Source organism: Zootoca vivipara, chromosome 5, assembly GCF_965207765.1.
Source record: "Zootoca vivipara chromosome 5, rZooViv2.hap1.1, whole genome shotgun sequence".
Lineage (NCBI taxonomy): Eukaryota > Metazoa > Chordata > Lepidosauria > Squamata > Lacertidae > Zootoca > Zootoca vivipara.
The window spans coordinates 56729207-56750983 of NC_142588.1; the positions used below are offsets into that span (position 1 = coordinate 56729207).

The following is a 21777-nucleotide window of genomic DNA, read 5'->3' on the forward strand; positions in this document are numbered from 1 at the left end:
CTTAGATATCATCTGATATCTAGTAGAGACTAATTCAGTTAAAGTCTCCATCTGCAGACTGAGTCTGAATGCAAACCTCCAGGCTTCAACAGCTAACGGGATTTTTGTACCCATGCCCCCCCTCCTCTTCCCCAACCCCTGCCTGGCCAGTGCCTAGCTTGATAAAGAATTCTGGAGAACTCTAAAGCTTGCACCCTATTTGGCAACATTTTGGCTGATCTTAATAAAGATACTTTCAGAGCTGTGCATTTTGGAGGGTTCCCCTCACCCTTTATGGACCAACACAGCTGCCTTTGGTTGTTGTTTTTTGCCTCCACTTCTGTAACCCACCTTGAAAGACCCACATTTTCCTTGCTGCCCTCCCCGCTCTCCCTTGTTGCTAGGGCTTGCATGTATCCTAGCTACAGGGCTTAGCAAATAGCTGACTAGCTCTTTAGAAAGCCAATATCGCCGCTGAGATCTCTGGGCTCCAGCACACGCAGCCCTCTTCCTATAGGAGCTTCACTCAGCTAATGCTTATGGAGGCAGTTACTTTGCTGAAGATGAAGTGGGAAGCTGGTGCTTTGCTGAGATAAAACAAAATAACTAAAACCAGATAAGGAGGATTGCTTGGGGGAAGAGGATGTACTTGCATGTGCGTGTTTTGTGCTCGGAAGCCGATCATAATAATGGCTGTGCTGAATTGATCAGGTTTTGCCTCCTGACAGCTGCAGAAATGCCTCTATTGTTTGTAGCCCCCTCCCCTGCCTTCCCTCCCTCACGCTTTCTTCCGGAAACAGTGCTGCTGCTAACCTGCTAAGACGCTGTTTTTCGAGGGGCCGAGTCCAATCCCAGACATGGCGAAGGGGTCGAACCAGAGCAGGCACAAATGGAGTGCGCTTCACACATTCCTCCGGTGCAACATGAACCCGGAAACGCAGCGCGTGGTGGTCTTTGTCATTCTGCTCTTTCTCATCATCATTAATGTTGTGCTCATGTTTCTCCTGGCAGTTTACTGAGGAGGAGGATTGTTGTTGCGTGGCAAAGAGTGGCTGGGGGCTTCCAGGATTGGGCTGCAGATCAGCAGGTCAGCTCGTCATTGTCTGATTCAGGTTCGCCTTGTCTCCTGTCGTAGCCGTGTGTCTGAGCATGTCTCCTGTGATTATTCATCAGCGCACTGTATCGCTTGCTCTCCCTGTTCCCGTTGCCTGTGCCTTGCCAGCCAGAGCAGCATCACATCTTGGAAAGGGAAGAAGTAATGCGGCCAGCTTGGTTAACTGAGTCGCTGCCGGCCACCTCTGGCCATAATAAAAATGATGCTGCATGCAGACACACTCCGCCTCTTAGCTGAATGGACTTTGAAGTGCTCAGCAGCACTCTATTGGCTTCTTAAGTGGCACTTATTTGATGAACTATTATACAAGAAAACGGCTACATGTCTGCAGCTGCTGTGAGAAAAGCTCAATCCATTAGAGCAAATATCGCTCTCTAATTGAGACCATCGGGGCTTCGAGAATATGTGCGCTGGGGTGTGAGTAATGCCCAATTAGCTGTAATTGATTAATGGTGGATCATTAGAGTACATCAGGAATCTATGTTTACATTCAGCGACCGTCCTGTGGAATGTATGTCTTTACTGGCTTTTATCCCATTTTCTTAATGACTTCAGAGTGCTCATGTGTAGAGAAACATGTAAAAAAAATATGTTGGTGGGATCTTTGGACAAGAAACTGCATTTGTCCCTTTTGTTTTTAGCTGAAATATTGAGGTGTTGTGGGAGAGCTGATCCAGGCCTCTTAAAATGGAGAACAGCCAACTCGATAATCAACTTGGAAATGATATATATTTATATTTACCAGTCTTGTTCCATCTGGAAATTCAGACACTGATGGATTGAAAGTGAGAGTGAGGGAGGCAAAGGAAAAGCAGTCAGGCTGGTATTGTCAAAGGCAATTGATTCTTCAAGAAACATGGAAGTTCAAATAAATCCTGTGACATTGTCCAGCGGAAAATTCACAAGTGTGGCTTGCTTCCCAAGCCTTGAGTAGAAATCCAGCCCTCCAGAAACTCAGCAAACCCCTTACTGGCGTTGAAGTTGCAAAGCAAGAACTTTCAGGTGTATTCATCTCACGTGATCCAATATTTGATAATGAAACTACTCTCTTCTCCTTGGAATTGAATGCTAATTCCACCCTAAAAGAACTGAATCCATTATCAAGAGCCATTCCTTCTAAGTTATGTGTGTGTCGTGTTCTGTGCAGTGTTCTCCGTTCCTACTAGTTACATGAGTCTGTGTAATTGCTCTGTTGTTGTGCTAAACACCTTCTTTTTTAACAAAGAAAACTCATTTTGAAAATACTTTGTGATTTTTGGCACATGGAAGCAAGCCAGGGTTACACTCAGATATGTAAGCCTGACAGCTAGTTAGTTATCAGAATGGTTTTTGCATAGACTCTATTCGTTTGAACAGGCAATCCCATTCTGCACTTAAGGCAAACCAAACAACACAAGAGCATGTAGCATTTCTTAAGCATATTGTTTTCTTAGTTTAATGTAAAGTTGGGAAAAATAAACCCAACAAAAAATCTGTTTTACTTGTCTGGCCAAAAAGCCCAATTTTCTATATAAACATTGTATAACTTTAGAGAGTACCGTAGGTTTTGGGGGGGGGGGCGGAGTTTGCTTTCACGACGAAAAAAAAAAAGGCCTCAGCTTGGTTTTCCTAGCTCCAGCTTCTGCTACAATTTCCATTCTTATTTGCTTACTGCTTTGAGCAACATATTTGGAAAGGCAGTGTATAAATTTTGAATATAAATAAAGGTTGTATGCTGCAGCAGTCTGCAGTGTTAATAAAGAAACAAGCAGAACTTTTGTTTTGCCATAGCTAGAAATAAAATACTGAGGGCCAATTCATATTTATTTATTTTCATATTTATTTATTTTATAATCAAGCTGTTTGCCTTGACTGAATGTGTGTCATTCACCCCCAAACCAGTTCTAGTTGTGCCACTAGTTCTGGCATTAGTTTTCCACAAATGTAGAATGCAGATGTGAATCCAGTTAACCTCCATTGTTCCTGATCCAGCAGGTAGTATGTAAAAAGAAGCCTCTGCTTACATACACAGACCTTCATAACCAGAATTCATTACAAACCCAGATGGCTGGCGCGCGTACAATGAGAAACATTGGCCCGATTTTTGACCATGCAAATCAGCCCTGACAAATACCCAATGCTTTCTATACACTGTATCCTGGGAGAGCTATAAGAAAAAAGAGTTCTGAGGCTGTTTTGTCAATAAGATTCCTCGTGCATTTATTCATGGCATATTGTAAATTTCTAATGTTGGTGCTTGACATTTAAAAAGTGAATAAATTCTGGCTTCTTACAAAAAGAACTGTTATAACTGTTCCTCAAAATAAAGCCAAACTGTATTCAAATACACATGAATGGAAACGTGCCTCAATTAACCCTCAGTAGGCAATAACCAACTTACTAATTGCTGAGACTTTACACTTCAGCAGAGGTATGTAGCAGCATGAACATTGTCAGAAGTGAGCTGCTGATGATTGCATTTATATCTTGCCTTTCTTCCATGAGGGAATTCAAAGTAGCATGTGTGGTGCTCCCACACAATTTCTATCCATGCACTCACCTGTCTTGTGTGCCTTTTAGGTGATAGTTGCTGGACTTGCACACCTTCAAGATCTAGAGTTTGAGGCGGGAGGAATCGATAATGATCACCTTTTTGCCAATTCCTTGTTTTCCTTGCCTTAAGAAAGTGTGTGTGTCCTGCTAAAACTTAGAGGCTAGCCTTGAAAAGCTGGAAGTTTGGAATAGGTCTTATAAGTAATTCTGTGACAGCAATGTGATAAACAGTCATAACATTGTACATTATGGCATCAAAAGGAAAGTAAGTAACATTCCTTGCTTCTCTAACAGGAACTCCAAAATCATATCTAACTGTAATGACTCCCTAGTGAGGTGTGTGTGTGTGTGTGTGTGTGTATTTGTATTTGTATAGTGTTGTTTTGCTACTCAGATACGGTATCAAATTTGTCTCCCTCTTTTGATAAAACGTATTTTCTGCTTTATTACAAAATGGATTTTTGGGGGGGCCAATATTCCATCCTTTTTCGGAGGTTGTTCTATTTATCTTTCATTTCCAAAAGGTGTACCTTGCCTTTCTAAATAATTAGGCAAAGAAATACATCTAAGACAATAAAACATTAACAATGTATCCACCAGATAAAAAAGCATACATTTCTAAGATCCATAGCAGATGAAAAGCAAATTCAGAAAACCACATTCCTAAAAGCCTGCAGGGAAAGAAAAGCCTTCGTTGCTCGCTAAGGAGACAGACAAGCCTCTTTTTCCAGGACACAGAAAAGACCCAGCTGCCCCCTTTGTTAGAGAATGGGAGGTGAGGGGACAGAACAGGACCTCAGAGCCTGGACATCTCATATGGATGGAGGTAATTATTGAGATTATTATTTTTATTATTTATTATTCATCCAAATAACAGGGCAGTTCACAAGATAAAAATACAAATAAGAACATAGAATACAGAATTAAACAAGAACAAAAACAAATAACCCCCCTCTCACAAAGCTTTTAAAAGGCTATAGAATGTTCAATCAGCCAAAGTCTCTTGGTTATAGAGAAATGTTTTGCCTGGTGCCTCAAGATATGTGATGAAGGTGTTGGGTGAGCCGCCCTAGGGAGAGCATTCCACAAACGGGAAGCCACTGCAGAAAAGGCCCATTCTCATGTTGCTGCCCTCTAGGCAGCCTCATAAATACTGCATTATAGTAATCCAACCTGGAAGTGACCATCGCATGAATGACTGAGGCTCAGGAAAGGGCACAGCAGCTGGTAAAAGGCACTGCTAGTTCATTCCACTACCTCTGTATACCTCTGTATTTAAAATGTTTTAAATGTGTTGTAAAGTGCAGTATACAAATGTGCTATGCCAAACTCCATGTATTCTTCAAAGCGTTTTTTTAAAAAAGCATTTTCACTGTGTTTTTTATATGTGTGTAGATTCCACCCAAGAGCAAGGCTACTAGATCTAGGAGTACCCCAAGCTGTATGGTTGATTTTGCAGGAGTATAGCCATAGCTGCACAATTGTACCTAGGTTTCGAGAATCACCGACCAACAGTACCTGGATTAAGCTTCACTTTGTTCACTGAACAAACAGAGCTGAGCCCAGACACTGATTTAGAACTTCCACTTCCTCCCTGGAAATAGCAGGATATGCACTGCCATTATCCGTCAACAGTATGGGCTCTCTCCCAACCAGAGGTACCGGTAGTTTAGGTCACAGATTTCCCATACCTTTTAGCCCTGTTATAGCATCTGATTATCAGGGATGTAGATGAACCCTACTAACTTTTTAAACTAATGTTAACAGTATTTTTGAGAAAAGAACACAGCAGCTGGTAGAGAAGTTCCAGGAGGGTATGTGTGATCAAGGATGACAGCTGCCACTGCTAGGTGGAATATCCACTTGTGAAGAGTCCCATGAGTTTGGGCAGTAGTTTGATAAGGTCCCTCCAAGGCACAGATATCTTCTTCTCACCACAGCCTGCCAGGATATCTCTTTTGTTCTTGAATGGCAGCAATAGCAAACGCAGGACCCTTAACCAAGGAAAGCTCCTGGGATTCACGAGTAAACTGTCTCTGACCCAATTTGTGTATATGCAGCAGAAGTGCTAATGCTTTTCCTAGAGCCAACTACTTCATACTGCTGGAAGGGGGTTGCAGGTTTGAATTATTTGTACACTGCTCTTCATCCAAAGATGAAATTAACTCCCCAGTACACAGAAAAATAAACCCGAAAGAAGACTAGGCTGATATTACTTTTTTTACATGCAAGAAAAAGTATTGTTGGGGCAAGTGGGGAGCATTTAAACATGCAACTCCTTTCCTGTGCCCATCCTCCATGAAAAAAAATTACAACTTGATCCCGCTGTATGTTTAAAATGGGCCTTTTAAAAAAGAATGAACAGATGAGAGAAAACCATGTTTTCATCATAACAAATGCAATATTTAGGCTGCAACTGTATACTCCTATTTGGGAGTAAGTCTCATTGAGCTCTGTAGAGTTTACTTCTGTCTAAGATTGCACTGATAGTTGTTTTGTTAGACTGATCACCTTTTGATCAACTGAATATGTACATCTGGTTCAAACAGGGCCCAATGAGGTGATAAGGATTGTACCTGTTGCCTCCCACCTGGATGTTAATTTTTAAAATATAAGTGTGTATCAAAAATTGCAACTGACAGTCATTATCTTAGAAGAAAAATAAAAATAAAAATAAAAATAATATCTTAGAAGAGGCATTCTCCCTCTTTCACACAGGAGGAAATGCCTCTTCTAATGTGGAAAATGATCGTATAGACGGCATCTAAATACAAAGAAATTGTGCTTCATTCAGATTTGATTTAACAACCATTCAAAACTAATACAGTCAATAGACCTTGTTAAGTGGATGACACAACAGCATATAAAATACTTTCCATTTACACAAGGTGCTTGAGAGTGTCAAGCTTGAGACAGATGTTCAGTAAGAGAGTAAGTGTTAAGGGACACCTAGAAAGTAACACACTAGAGCCAGGAAGACCTTGTTGCTCAGACAAGATCTCAGCTCCGAAAGGAATAGTGATGCTGGGGAAAATTGATGTTTTGCAAACTCCAGTACAAACTGATGTGCTCTGCATTTCGTGGAATAATGCATGAACCAAACTTCCCACCTCTTGAATTTTTCGATGTAGTTATTGACTCATCTTTTTAAAGTGTATGTTGAGAGAAAAACACATAAAACTGCATTTATACAGAAACTTACATTTAAAAATACATGTCAAAGTGTGATGTTCATGCAAATTAAAAACCACTGTGGGGAAATTATTGCGGAAATAGGACAGAACAGACTTGGGAATACTTGATGGCTGGAAACGTGCTCCATGCTGCAGTCATGATAACTTTCTGACAACATGCCTCAGCTGCACACAGTAGCAAACTGAAGGTTTCCGGTTCTGTCCTTAGCAGCTAGATTTCAATAACTCTTACAACAACCAAGCTATAAAAGGGCTTAATATTATTACCACCATTCCCATACTGCAGGTGCAAGGCTGAGACTGGGAGATTATGGCGTGCTTAAAGTGATCGTGAGTTCATGGCTGGGATGACATTTGTTCATAGGATTTCCTGCCTCATAACTCTCATTCTTCATGGCTGATCTCTCCAGGTGCAGCTGGAAGAGACCCCTGCCTGAAACCTGGAGAGCTGCTGTATGGATTATACAGTACTGAGCTTAGTGGACTGTTGGTTCCTATGTTGGTTCACCCAGTGGCAGCGCCCCTGGTGTCTTAGTGTTTTGACTAATCGTGTTGCTATCCAGGGGCTCATGAAGACTCCCCTGTACCTCATTGTTAAACCTGAATGCTCTCTGGCCTCATCCAATGTTTTGGGAAAGTTGTCAATCCATCAAAGTTAACCTTTGCTTGCCTTTTTCAGCTGCTTACAGTGCCTGTATCTGCCCATGCAAGAAGGCTTCTTTGCCTTAAAACCTTTATATCTCTTCAAAAAGAACTAATTGGCCACTACTTAAAGACTATGACTCATTCAAAGTGCTCTCAGAGCTCAGCGTGGAAACACCTCTCCCTAATCATAGATAAAAGAAGAAGAATAAAAAGCACTTTCAAGTCTGCTGGTCCTGTAGCTTGTGTAGGATGTGGCCCTGGTGAAAAAAAACTGCTGGGAGGAAGAAGGAAGTTAGTTTTGTCTGCAATCCTAGCATTACTTCTAATTACATTTAATACTCACCTCAGGGGAAGAAACAGCAGGGGAGCCTCTCATCATATTTTCTTTCAAAATTGAGGCCTGTTCCCTCAGACAGCCTCAAAACACATTATGGCTTTAAGGAGGGATTAAACAAATTCAGAGACTATTAACCATGGTAACTAAATTGTCAGGGCAAGTATCAGGGCCAGCCCTATCACAAGGGGGGAGAGACAACCCTTCAGGTAGTGGAGGGGTGGCCAACTTCCAAGAGACTTCGATCTACTCACAGAATTAAAAATTGGCAGTGATCTACCCCCTTTTGGGGGGTTCCGGTCAAAGTTGTTGAGCTTTTTCTAGGAAGGAAAGCCCTGTTTTGGGGGATTCACATAGAAGTTATTGAACTTCTTTGGGGAAGAGGAAAGCAGCGGTGAGCTTTTTTTTAGGAAGGAAAACCCTGTTTTAGGTGGTTCAGGTCACTTTAGGGGTACAGGGCAAAGATGTTGAGCTTTTTTTAGGGGAGCCAAAGATTTTTAGCTTCTTTGGGGGGAGCCACTGATCTACCGGTGATCTACTACAGCCGTCCAGTGATCTACCGGTAGATCACAATCTACCTGTTGGACATGCCTGAGGTAGTGGGTGGAAAGGTGGCAGTACTGGCTTCACCCCTGGTTTTTGCTACTCAACCCACCAGCGGCGGAACAAGCCAATCAGGTGCCTGGGGCTGCGCACGTGCCCTGAACCTGGGTGCGGGGCCAGCCGCCCACAGGGGTGGGGCCAGCTGGGGCAGGACGCTCCATGGGGCCTCTGAGGAGTCTGCCTGCCTCCTCCCACTCGGCCACCTTACAGCTGAGGCAGAGGTGGCAGGCGGACCGTTTGGAGCAGCGTGGATGCGGGTGTCCAAGCCACTGAGTCATTTCCAGGAGAGTGCAGGCCCAGCGGTAAGTGCTGCCCACCATTTTGTCACCCCCCCAGTGGTGACACCTGGGGCAGACCGCCCCCACAGCACGCCCTTCCAGGGCCGGCCCTACGGCCAGGCTGGGTGGCGTAGGGCGCCAGGGCACCTGCCCGCGTAGCTCCGCCCACCCGCCGCGCTGGGAAACGGGGCAGGGCAGTGGCGCCGGAGGGATCCGTCGCACCATGGCGGCAGGGCGCCAAATATACTTAAGACGGCCCTGCCCCCTTCCTCTACCCCTGCAACCCACCAGGCTTTCCCATCTGTTAGAGGTACCCTCCCTTAAAGTACTCTGCTGCCCTCAGGACATTGAGCCCTTCTTATGTGTTGGCATCTATCTTCAGGTTACCAATGAATCCAGGAACACTTTTCAACTTCCTACTAAATAGATGGATTTTGTCAGGGGACTGATTTGTAATTCAAGGGACTGTCCCCGGGAAATGGGGACATCTGGTAACCTTTCTCTTGGCAGACAATGGAAGTCAACCCGTTGGAGAGTGTCTGTAGATACTGATATAGGAGCCCTTCACCAGAGTTGAAAAGATTCAGCTAATGATGGCTTCAGGTGGGGAAAATCTTATCTTTTTGCTCCAGGCTGTAAAATGGTTTGGTCTTGAGCAGCATACAACTAAATACAAGATTCAAGGGGCAGGGAGAGAGAAGAGGGCTATTTTACTCATGTCTGAAGTTGGAACTTTCCAGAAGAATTTTCTTAGCCACTGTTATACAGTAAACAGGAAGTTGGATGAGATGGACCTTTGCTCTGATGCAGTAAGGTTCTTATTAAGGGCCTAACTATACATATGTTACCAACATGATTAGCACCAATACCACGAGTTCCTTCTGAATGCTCAGTCCCATTACCTCTGCATCCAGTGTTTTCCCACTGCTGATTTGTGAAGCTGTGTATATACACAATATATCCTGTGGTTTCCTGAGAAATACTGCATTTTGATGCCCCCCCCCCAGCTTCAAACTGAATTGAAAATGTAAGCCATATGAACACAGCAATGCCCCCTCTACACCTGCTGGTGTGGACAGAAATTGAGAATTTGGGGAAACACCAAGCTGTACTGATGTGTACAACAATGTGACAATGCAAGTTGAGAATGCAAAAGAGAAACCTGACCTTGCTGCGTTTTAAGGCAGTGATGTGTACACAGGCTCCCATGTGCTGAACAGTAGGAACAGGAGAGCAATTAAGCCAGCAAGAATCCAGAGGAAGCTGAGTTTTATATCCTCGCTGCCAGCCTTCTTGCCCTGAACATCTGCTGGGTCATTGTTTGCAACCTTCTCCCGTCTCCTGAGTAGACTCTTCCTGGGGCAGAACCATGCTGTTTGCCACTCATTTAGCTCTCAAGACCCTTGGGAGGAAAGAGTGAGAACTGGGCACTGAGGCTGGACTTGGCTGTAGCCATAGAGTGTATAAAAGGACCCGGGCAAAACATCCTTGATATGGGGTACTTCAGGCTACCTTGGGATCAGGTCCACCAGGTCCTCAGTTGTACTAGGGATTGCTGTGGGAACCTAAACCTCCTTCTCGGATGAGGTCTCTCACAGGGTCTGAGTCAGGTGGGAGTCTGACCATGGTGGGGTTTGTTTGTTTATTTATTTATTTATTTGCTGAGATGGAAGGGAGGGAAGGTCTTAAACATCTCTGTGCATTGTCAATGATAATGCCCCACACCTGTACCTAGTTTGTTTGTTTTTTTGAAAAACCTAGAGTAATAAAATGGGTACAATGAACATGCAGAGGATTGATAAAGTTTGCAGCTGCTGCCCCCCTCCATTAATTGAATGTTTTGTGTGTGTGCACACATCTTACATATGTGCAATATATATGTATGCACGTAAGGTTCTGTGCACTGACTAGAACCTCTATGCTAAGTTCAAAGGACAAATGAAAGTTAGGGTGAGTTACTGCACCTGTCTAGGTCAGGGTCCCCAAGCTAAGGCCCGGGGGCCGGATGCGGCCCAATCACCTTCTAAATCCGGCCCGCGGACGGTCCGGAAATCGGCATGTTTTTACATGAGTAGAATGTGTCCTTTTATTTAAAATGCATCTCTGGGTTATTTGTAGGGCATAGGAATTCGTCCATATTTTTTTCCAAAATATAGTCTAGCCCCCCACAAGGTCTGTGGGACAGTGGACCAGTCCCCTGCTGAAAAAGTTTGCTGACCCCTAGTCTAGATAGCTGGTGCTCAGAGAGAGAGAGAACAGCTGTATACCCCACTTCACCCATGATTAAGTTGGCCCCAGGAACCTTTTATTTAGACCATCCCAGGTCTACTTCTGGCATGTGTGAAAGAATGCTAAGGCAGCTATTTGCTTATTTTACCCCATGCTCCCAGGCAAAACTCTATAAAAAGGGGGTCTCTGATCATTATCTGCTGCCTTTCTGATTTATTTCCCATCCCAAGGCAGCAGTCTGAATGCATGGGAAGCTTGTATTCAAATGAATAAATGATGCTATCAGCTATTCCTTGAATTTACTGTTATTTTAAGCAAAAGCATTCATGACATGTCTGAGATAACATACACATATTTGTGATGTGCTCGTGAGCATGTTAAGCCTTGAATAAACTACATACAATGGAATTAATTGCTGTTATCTTTTAAACTCTCTGGGCCTGCTTCTCTGACCCCTGAAGTCTTGAGATGTTTCCAACATTCCCAAATGTTCAGCGTTTTCTGCACATATGCCGTCTTGTAAAAAAATAGCACATGTAAGCCTGGATCTTCACAACCTTGGTTGAATTAAAGATCAACTCAAATAGCAAAAGGGGTGCTCATTGTCTCCCATTCTCTCTTGAAATGATGCTACCTTGTATGAGGTTTTTGTAATATGTAGAATAATACTCTTACTATTATTCTTTTTTGGTTTTGAGAATGTTACACAGGGCAGAAATTGCACCATTATATTTTTCAAGGTGTATTTTTCAAGGCCTGAAAAAAGAAAAAGCTTGTGTGCCAAGGGTACACAAAGTTAGATGCCAGGCAAGTCTCTCTTAGGACACTACATTCCATAGCAGGGAGCCATAACAAAAAAACAAAAACACACTTTCCCCCACAAGCCTCCTGTTGTACCTTACTTGGTGGGGCTATTCAGTGCAGGATCCTGAAATAAGATTTCATGGACTGGGTAGGGATGTTTGGAGACATGTGGACTTTTGAGCGCTCTGGTCCCAAGCTATGAAGGTTGCTAAAGGTCAAAATTAGCATCATGAATTGGGCCTAGAAATGAGCTAGGGATCCCTCCCAGCTCTACAATTCTAGGATTCTGTGAAGATGGCAAAGCAATGGCATGTTGTGTTCATATCACCCAGTCCCGTTTAGCCGTTTCTCTGTCATATGCGCTGTTAACTGACATTTCCAGTCCACCTTCACAGGCAGACTCACATATAAAACATTGCAGGACTTTGAACAAGAAGTTACCAGGGCATGACTAAATGAAGCAAGGCCAGCTCTGTCCAGGTGGGGTCCTAGGTGATGTTCTAGTTGAAGCTGGTAAAAGGCAATCTAGGTCATAGAGGCTAATGGGTTGGTGGTCTTGTGAAAAAACAGCCATTGGTTGGGATTGATGAAAGCTGGAGTCCAACAACATCTAGAGCAGGCATCCCCAAACTGTGGCCCTCCAGATGTTTTGGCCTACAACTCCCATGATCCCTAGCTAACAGGACCAGTGGTCGGGGAAGATGGGAATTGTAGTCCAAAACATCTGGAGGGGCGAAGTTTGGGGATGACTGATCTAGAGGGTACCATGTTTGCTCTCTCTGGCCTAGTCCATACTCACAATAAGTTGTCTATCTACTGTACTGTATGTCTGTATGTGAATGCACCCATGCTCCTAGCACTCATGCATTGCAATTTTACACTTCAAAAAGGAAACAAAGAAATTGTTGTTTCTCTCTACTAATTCTATTCCCAGAATAGCCAGAGCCTTTTGCAGCTACATTGGAAACATCTGGCACTATGTATGGAGTTTGTGCTGGAGGGAGAGAGCACAAATTCCCAGCAGCTGGTGGTCCTAGGGCCAGGGCATTGAGCTTGGTCTTCTGTTCATTCTTCATTGCAGCCCCAGAGAAACAGCAAACAGGATTTGGGGTGATGTCAGACCACCAACTGTTGGGTTCTGTCAGTAACTCACGGTGATCTCCATCAAAGCTCAAATCCCAAATGCTGAATGGAGAAAAAGGAATTGGCCAGCAGGGTTAGGGGAAATAGGAACTGTTAAGCTACTGGAGCCACTTTAGGGCTAAAGGTTGCATGAAGCTGCTTAGGGCACTTTATGGCTTTTAGATGGGCTCAAACTGTTTAAGCTGATTTAAAGCTTTAGATCAGTTTAAGTTCTCTGTGTCTTAGGGTTTATGAATGTACAGTATCAATCAAAGTTTTTTATATTGTTTTGGAAGCAAGCATGTTTATTTTGTAGCATTGCAAATCAATTAAAGCATTTTTATTATAATTACGATATCTCGATACATGTCATATTAATTAAAGTAAGGTAGCAGTCTAAGAAACAATGCAAAGCCTGTAATGTATTGTTTGTGAGATCATTGTTAAAACCTTCACTCCTTTCCAGTGACCCTCTGGGGCATATGCGGGAGCTCCCTTGTGCCCAGGGAACATTGTTTCAATGTCAGGGATATTATTTTAGTTTTCATAATCATTGCTTATAAAATATTATTCTGTTACTTTAATTTGGAGGCAAATTTTAATTAATTTTCAACAGTTGCGTAAAGTATCCACTGATAATCAGATGAAAGCAAAGCATTTGTGGCAGAAAGCTCAACTTCAACCTGCTTGCCAAAACAAAATAAGAAAATTCCTTCCAGTAGCACCTTAGAGACCAACTAAGTTTGTCATTGGTATGAGCTTCCGGAAGTGTGCATGCACATGAAAGCTCATACCAATGACAAACTTAGTTGGTCTCTAAGGTGCTACTAGAAGGAATTTTTTTATTTTGTTTTGACTACGGCAGACCTGTAACTGCCTACCAAAAGTTGATGCTAAAAAAAAGAATTGGGGAAAAAAATATCTGTTCACATCCAGCATGTATCCAGGAAAAGAAAGTTCCACAGTTGCAGGGTAACCTTCAAGAACACCCTCTGACATGCTGTCACTGTCTGGGACCCCAGTGGGGCACAGAATGTAAAACAGGGTGGCTAACCTCTGATCCTCCAATTGTTGTTGGACTCTAGCTCTTATTAGCCCCAGCCAGCATGACCAACTGTCAGAGTGAATGGGATCTGCTGTCTAACAACATCTAGAGGACCACAGATTAGCATTCCCTGGTGTACAGGATGCCTGACAGCCCTGTTTAGGGAATCGTTTAATGTTTAATAGATTATTGTATTTTACTGTTTTGTTGGAAGCCACCCAGAGATGGGGTGGGGATAAATAATAAATTATTATTATTATTATTATTATTATTCTGTTCAGAATAGTGATGGAAAGGCTGCAGAATGGAATAAGGAGGCTCGGGCTTAAGAATTGCCTATGCTATGCAAGACTTCCACTGAAAGAACTGGTTAAATGAGCTCTGTGCCATATATTGCAATTTTATTACCCTAACACACACAAATAGTTAAATACTGAGGAAAATACCACAAGCAAAACTTTACATATTGAGATGCCAAGTAATAATGATAACTAGGTTGGCTGGGGCTCTCCTTTAAAAGAAGTTGGTAGGCTGAGCCTGCTTGAGCCCCACACTACCTCCCCACACGGAAGCTTACATAGGGACATATGTCATCACTGGACAAACATTTCCATAGAAGATCAGGGGCGCAAGGAAGAAACGCTGCCTCTTCCCTGCCTATGAAAAGGTTGTAGATTAATCCAGGTGTTCCAAGCACTGATGCAGTACCACTGAAGGAACATTACTTTGGTGCAAGTATTCAAGTAGCTCAGTCAGCTCTTGTTGCTAGAACCAAGTTGCTAGCAATGTACTTCTGTTATGTGTCGTCATCATCAAACATGATTATCTTTCTTCCCCTTCTTGACAGTGATATGAATGTGCTGGACAGTCCTGTATCTGTATCAAGGTTACATCAGTGCAAATGGTCAACTTGGTATTTCCTCCCATTTTGACATTGATTAGGTGTTCCTTGTTGAGTTTAGCTTTCCAGCCAACTCTTTCACATAAATATTTGAGCTGTCAAGTCTGTCCAGAAAGGTGCTATAACCTTGCAGCTGTGCTTGGCATGCCATCCGCTTTTGCAATGTTACACTGACCCAGCTGTCATAGCTGTTGGCACACTCTAGCCTATGTCTTGGCTCGGCAACTCTTAGGTGTGGTAAGTGAATCCCTACTGAGAATCTACCATAACTGGAGTTCAAAATCTATCAGAGGAAGTCTTGCTGCATCAGAAAAAAAGGTGGAAGTTCAACTATTTGAGTATTCAAGTGGGCTCTGAAGAGCATGCACTTATTTGAAATACATTTATTTGCAAGGTGCAGTGGTAGCTTTGGGGGAAATGGCTACTTTTGCTTTTGGGGCACACACACCCTCCCTAAATTTATTGATGGTTTGGATAATGTAGGCAGATGCAAAGGAGGACAAGGTTCCTGCACCTTTAATTGCTGGGTGGAGGAGGGAATTTCTGCTGAAACTCTATTTTACAGAACTGTTAGAGGTGCAGAGGCCCCACCCTCTTTAGCATCTGGCCACCCTAGTTGTGATTGACTGACCTGCAAATCCATGGTATGTCCCAGGTCCCCTGAATTACTGGGGACCCCAGCATGCTCCAGGGAAGAGGGAGATGGGTTCCATTGCAGTGTGCCTGGGATCTGTCTTGCCTTGCTGCTCCCAGCTGGAACCTGGGTGGCATTGCCCCTAGAAGCCAATGAGGGGCTGTTTCTAGGGGCCTGGTTTGGACCAAAGTGAAGACTCTGCTTTGTCTGGTCCGACCCCAGGAAATAAACAAAGGTTTGCTCAGGAATATCCTCAGCCTCATTGCCGGCATCCCCACCCATCCCACCCTCTTTTGTAGTTGATTATTCATAATTTTGGGGAGTTCTTGGGATGACTTGTGCATAATATGGCTGTGCATATGGGTCAGTCTCTGGTTAACAATGACCTGTGAGGGTTTTGCCTTCCCCGTTATATGGCTTCTTTTGTTACAACTTTGCTGTGTTTGGGGAGGCATAGGGCAGGGTCCATAGCTGGGTTAAGCAGGGGATGGGCACCCTGCTTCTTGCTGGAGGGGGAGATTCCAAGGTGTATTGGGGTGCTGTTTATCAGCTGTAGCCACTGCTCAGGGGGCTGTAGGGCCCCAGTTCCCCCAAGTTGTCTGAGGGGGCTCTCACCAGATGGGTTCACAATGTGGCAAGCCCAAAACATCGGACCAACTTCCCATTGGAAGGCCAAGTAATTGGGCTAGGTTGGAGACATCAGCCAGCAGATGGGCTATTCGATGACAACACCCTTGCCCTGTGCCATGCCAAATGGAGGGTTCACTAACCAAAGCTGTGGCCTTTGTTAAACCCACCCAAATTTCTGAGCAGTTTATTGCTCTAGGACCCTATGCCTTAGCTGTACATGGGCTCACAAACAGTATATTCTTGCTGAACAACTGCTGTATGAACCATAGCTGCCAAGTTATCCCTTTTTTAAAGGGATTTTCCCTTATGCTGAATAGGCTTCCTCGTGAGAAAAGGGAAAACTTGGCAGCTATGTGTATGAACAAATGCTGTGCATTTTATGCACCTCCTGGAAATAAGCGTGATTCCCCCCCCCCCAGATCTTGTGATAAAGTATGTTCAGCATTATAGGTGCTGGGTTATTACAGAAGTATTTTAACACAACCAAAGAGCTAAAAGATTAGCACGATGACTATTTCCTAAAAACAGCCTTAATCCACAATTTATAAACTGCAGATGAAAGATCTGCACCCACCAAATGTACATATATCTGTTGCCTAGAGCTTCCGCTGCTGCATGCCAACTTATAAGGCAATTATGCAGAGGTGAACCACTTTAGACAAATAGGAGCTGAATGGTTATGTTGAGGATGTGCACAGAGATGTATAGCTTGGCAATGTGTATTACTATGCATAGGGATAAATTGCTTCCTTTCAGTGGTAATTACTTTAACCTGGATTGGCTGCGGCTGTTTTGCCTCCCTCTTGGCAATATTTGTTCTGCTCCTGACTCAGAGGCTCTAGTGCAACAAATTTCCTGTATCTTTTTTTGTATACACTTTCTGACATCAAACAATAAACACGAGACCAGAAGACTCTGTAGGGTTTCATCTGTATTTTTTAAGGAGAAGCAAACAGATTGCAGCAGGGCTCTGCTGCAGATACTTAACAGCTGCTGATGTGTAAAAATGCTAATGAGCTCTTGCAGCACCTGTGGTACAGTCAATATATCTAGTTCAGCTATGTAGGTCTTGCATTTGGGCAGCAAGCACATTTCTAGCAAGCCCAAAGCCTGGTGTAAAGAAGCTTTCTTAATTTTATACCACAGCAAACTGTGGTGAGATTGGGGCAAGGACCTTTTTAGTATCCTTCAGCTTTGGGCACCATGAATGATAAATTTAATAATATTTAGGCCTAGCTATCACCAAAACAGTAAATCTGTGGCTTGGCCATAGCACTTCAGGCTGCAGATTGGGGTTTGCACAGCTTTGTAATTTGCTTAGAGGTTCTGTTAATCAAGCAGCGTATAATTTTTCCTAAATAAACCTCAATGCTCCTCCATATGCTCCCCTCACCGGAAATAAGAGTAAAATCTTTGCACATGGAAACTAGACATCGATGAAAAGGCTAAACTACAACCCTTCTGTTTGATGTGCTAATGAGAACCAAGATGATACAGTAGCTAGAGAGCTTCATAGCTGCCAAGTTTTCCCTTTTCTTGTGAGGAAGCCTATTCAGCATAAGGGAAAATCCCTTTAAAAAAGGGATAACTTGGAAGCTATGGAGAGCTTAAGTAAGGGAGATCTGGGTTCAAATTCCTACTTGGTCATGAAGCTCACTGAGTGAGTCAGTCACCAGCTCTCTGCCTCACCTACGCCAAGATGTGTCCAAATGCGTTATTTTACATATAAACTGGCTTATGTAGAATGCAAAGAGGCATTTCAGGCAGATGATAGTATATGTCATATTGGAAGATGAGCAAATAAATGAACCTTGATGTTGTGACTGATGTTACAAGATATGGGGATAGAGTTGGTTTCTGGGTTTGTTGCAGAGTATGGTGCTTGTGTTTGTGTGGCTCTTACGTGTCCTGTTGTTGGTGAGCAGCTGTTCTAGGTTAGGGGACTGTTAAGGAGGGGCCTACCATTTTAAGACCTCAAAGAAGGAAGTATCCAAGATGGGACCATAGATCACTGATGCACAATGTTGGAGTGGCTTTGGAGTTGTAGACTAGAGGAGTGCTTCTATTGGACCGTGACAGCATAGCATTTATTCTTTTTTAAAACAAATAGTAAGAAGACTTTTGAATAGTGCCCGCATTGTGGGCATGAGTATGCCATTGTTCACTACTGACGACTGGTACCATGACATTCTCATGACCTCTGCCTCTATGATACTCACAATTCCAGCAAGAGCAAATTGTGGCTTGTGTGCAGGAAGTTGTAATGTGCTGTGGATTCTTCCTGCAACAGAAACATTTGGGGGAAACATATTTGGATTCTCTGTAACAAATGGGTAGCAACTGCACTTTCCTTGCACAATAAATTGCTTGGAAAGTTTGTCTTAAATTGTGGTGCCCAGAACTGGACACAGTATTCCAGGTTTGGTATGACCAAGGCGGAATAGAATGGTACTATTACTTCCCTTGATCTGGACACTGTACTTCTGTTGATGCAGCCTAGAATAGCATTAGCTTTTTTTTTTTGCTGCTGCTGCATCACACTGTTGACTTGTGTTAAGCTTGTGGCCCACCAAGACCCCTGGTTCCTTTTCACATGTACTGCTAGTATGCCAGGTGTCCCCCCATCACGCTGAATCGCTTTGCTTCATTTTACACCTTTATATGTTCCCCATTCAACAAAAGTCCTCCGGGTGGCTCACGGTTTGTAAAGTACGCTTTATGAAGTACAGTATTCATAGGAGGCAGTGAAATTAGTGTAACCTTATATATAGTTTATCTCCATCTGTTGCCTCTGCTTTAAAATATGTGTTTGTGTGTGTTTTCTTAGCTTCATCTGTGTTTGATGAAGCTGAAGTTCTGTTCGCAAAGATATAATTAGCTGACTGCATAGCAATATGATTGCAACGCAAAGCAGTCTTTCTGCAGCACATTCCTATTACCCTTGCTAAGTGAAGCATGAGAATGAAACAGAGCAAATGACACCATCAGCTTTACTAGATAATTGTGAGCCCCAACCTCATGCTTGGCAAAAGCTTATCCACATTAAAAAGTTAACATGACTCCCATGCAGAATGAAATTACCTGTCTGCTTATGTAGATGAATGCTCCTCACCATGCTGGTCATATCTTTCTTTGCCATAATATTTAACCGTATCGCAATATGGTATCATGGAACAAAATTAATAGCCTTAACACCTATGTGTGTTTAGTTTACTCAGAAGTAAATCCCATTGTGTTCCAGGATCCTAATTCCCAGAGAGGTATGCTGGGTATGTTTAGCCTGGAGAAGAGAAGGTTAAGGGGTGATATGATAGCCATGTTCAAATATATAAAAGGATGTCATATAGAAGAGGGTGAAAAGGTTGTTTTCTGCTGCTCCAGAGAAGCGGGCACGGAGCAATGGATTCAAGCTACAAGAAAGAAGATTCCACCTAAACATTAGGAAGAAGAGCTGTTCGACAGTGGAATTTGCTGCCAAGGAGTGTGGTGGAGTCTCCTTCTTTGGAGGTCCTTAAGCAGAGGCTTGACAGCCATCTGTCAGGAATGCTTTGATGGTGTTTCCTGCTTGGCAGGGGGGTGGACTGGATGGCCCTTGTGGTCTCTTCCAACTCTATGCTTAAAGCCGCAGTCTTAGGACACAGTGGCACTTATTTCTGAGTAATCATCATGCATAGGATTCAGGGCCAGCCCAGGAAGTTTTTGGGTGGGGAAAACAGAAAAGGCCACCCTTGCCACCGCCTCCTCCTCCTCCCTCTCCCTGCCTGCCTGCCAGCAGCCATGTACCCACTGCCATCCTGCTGCCACCTGGTGGTGGGCACATGGCAGGTGGGCATGCAGCAGCAGGTGCATGGTGGAATAAGAGCTGGCCCACAAGTGCAGGAGCTGCCTCCCCTTGCAGCTGTCCAGAGCCTGCCACCTTGAGGCCACTGTCTCATCTCACCTCATGGGCAGGCAGTCCCTGATAGGATTTGCTCTGCAACATGTGAAAAAGCTCTGTCATGGAAAAGAGGCACTTAACTGCAACTACTGGTAGCCTTTGAGTCCAACAGATGGGAATATGGAGAGAGAGAGAGAGAGAGAGAGAGAGAGAGAGAGAGAGAGAGAGAGAGAGAGAGGTTAAATCTGTGGGGTTATATAAGTTAATAAGTAAATTTAGGGAAGAAAAATCAAGCAGAAACATTAAGCTAAATAGTTATTTGTAAAGATAAATGGAGCATGAAAGGAGGGCTTGGCCCTTACTGATGGGCACCTTGTCACACAGAATAACTTTGAAATCCAAAATGTCATTTCTTGCATATGGATGTATGCAAACTCTCTCCAGATGACTCCTGATGCAGAAGAGAGGGAATGCAATCTCAAAATAATAATATATCGCCCAGATTTTTATATAAAGCTGTGGCACACCAAGTCCTTCTGTAGCACAATAATAATAATAATAATTTATTATTTATACCCCGCCCATCTGGCCGGGTTCCCCCAGCCACTCTGGGCGGCTTCCAACAAAACATTAAAATACAGAAATCCATCAAACATTAAAAGCTTCCCTAAACTGAGCACAAGCTCAGTAGTAGAAATAAACGAGGCTGCCAGGTTAACGTAGTTGTTTTTCATGTATTGTGTGTGTGTGTGTGCGTGCATGTGCACACACTTATGAGCATAACCCCTACATCTTATCAATTATATGCTAAAACACTTGGATTGATTCTAGGCCATCTGCTTCAGCTATCTGTGCAGATCCTCGGGCACTAGGAGCATAGTCTGTGACTGTACCTAAACACTACATACCCAAATTCCCAGCTCAAATCTCAGAATATCCACAGTCATAGAATCATAGACTTGTAGAGATGGAAGGGACCATGGGGGTCATCTAGTCCAATCCCCTGCAATGCAGGACTCTTTTCCCAACATGGTGTTTGAACCCACAACTATGAGATTAAGAGCTCATGCTTTATCAACTGAGCTACCCCAGGGTCTTGGACTTCAACCAACACCCTTTTCCTGGATGACAAGAACTGGGCATCTCCTACCAAAGATCAGTTTGTGAAAATGCTTACTTTCACTGTTCCAGCTCATCAGTGATGGTGGTGTTGTCTACGCCGAAGCACTCTGGGATCATGTCACCATGGATGACCAAGAGCTGGGCTTCAAGGCTGGTGATGTCATTGAAGTAATGGATGCTACTAACAAAGAGTGGTGGTGGGGCAGAATAATGGACAGCGAGGGCTGGTTCCCAGCCAGCTTCGTACGGGTAAGAACTATTCACTCTTTTAAAAAATACATTCATTAACAGCAAACTTTCAAGAAAGGGGGCATTTTCAGAAGAGAAGCACTTTTCCTGTAGCTTCAGTAACTTCTAGCAGTTGACACATTTTTAATATGATTTAGTGATCAGTAGCAGCCACTGGGTATGTGGACAGATGGGAGTTTTTTGCTACCTTAAATTTGGGCTCCTCCACCCTTCCATTTCTCCCATGTTTTCTTCTGATACTTTCTAGGCACAGGCCCAAGAGGTTTTTCTTTTGTCCCACTGCTTTCCCCAGGAAACCCCACTGTTTGCTGCTGAATTGGCTCTTGGGTGCTTGGTTGTTGATATTTTGTGGGAATTGTATTTTGATGTTTTATTATTATTGAATCTGTAACTTAAATGGTTATTATGTAAGTAGCCTTGAGAGATGGAACAGAATTTAAGGCCCTTTATTAGGGGCCGCCAGATTCATATTCCAAGTCTGAGAG

At 43.4% G+C, this 21777-nt stretch overlaps 1 protein-coding gene across 3 annotated transcripts in view; it reads left to right on the forward strand.

Moving 5' to 3' along the window:
* ARHGEF4 (Rho guanine nucleotide exchange factor 4) overlaps positions 1–21777 on the forward strand; it is a 160378-nt gene that overhangs the window by 126091 nt on the left and 12510 nt on the right. For all 3 annotated transcript variants that reach the window (XM_035133510.3, XM_088670725.1, XM_088670726.1), the window contains one exon: positions 21113–21292. In XM_035133510.3, coding sequence (XP_034989401.3) covers positions 21113–21292 — 180 coding nt within the window. The remainder of the gene's footprint in view (positions 1–21112; positions 21293–21777) is intronic.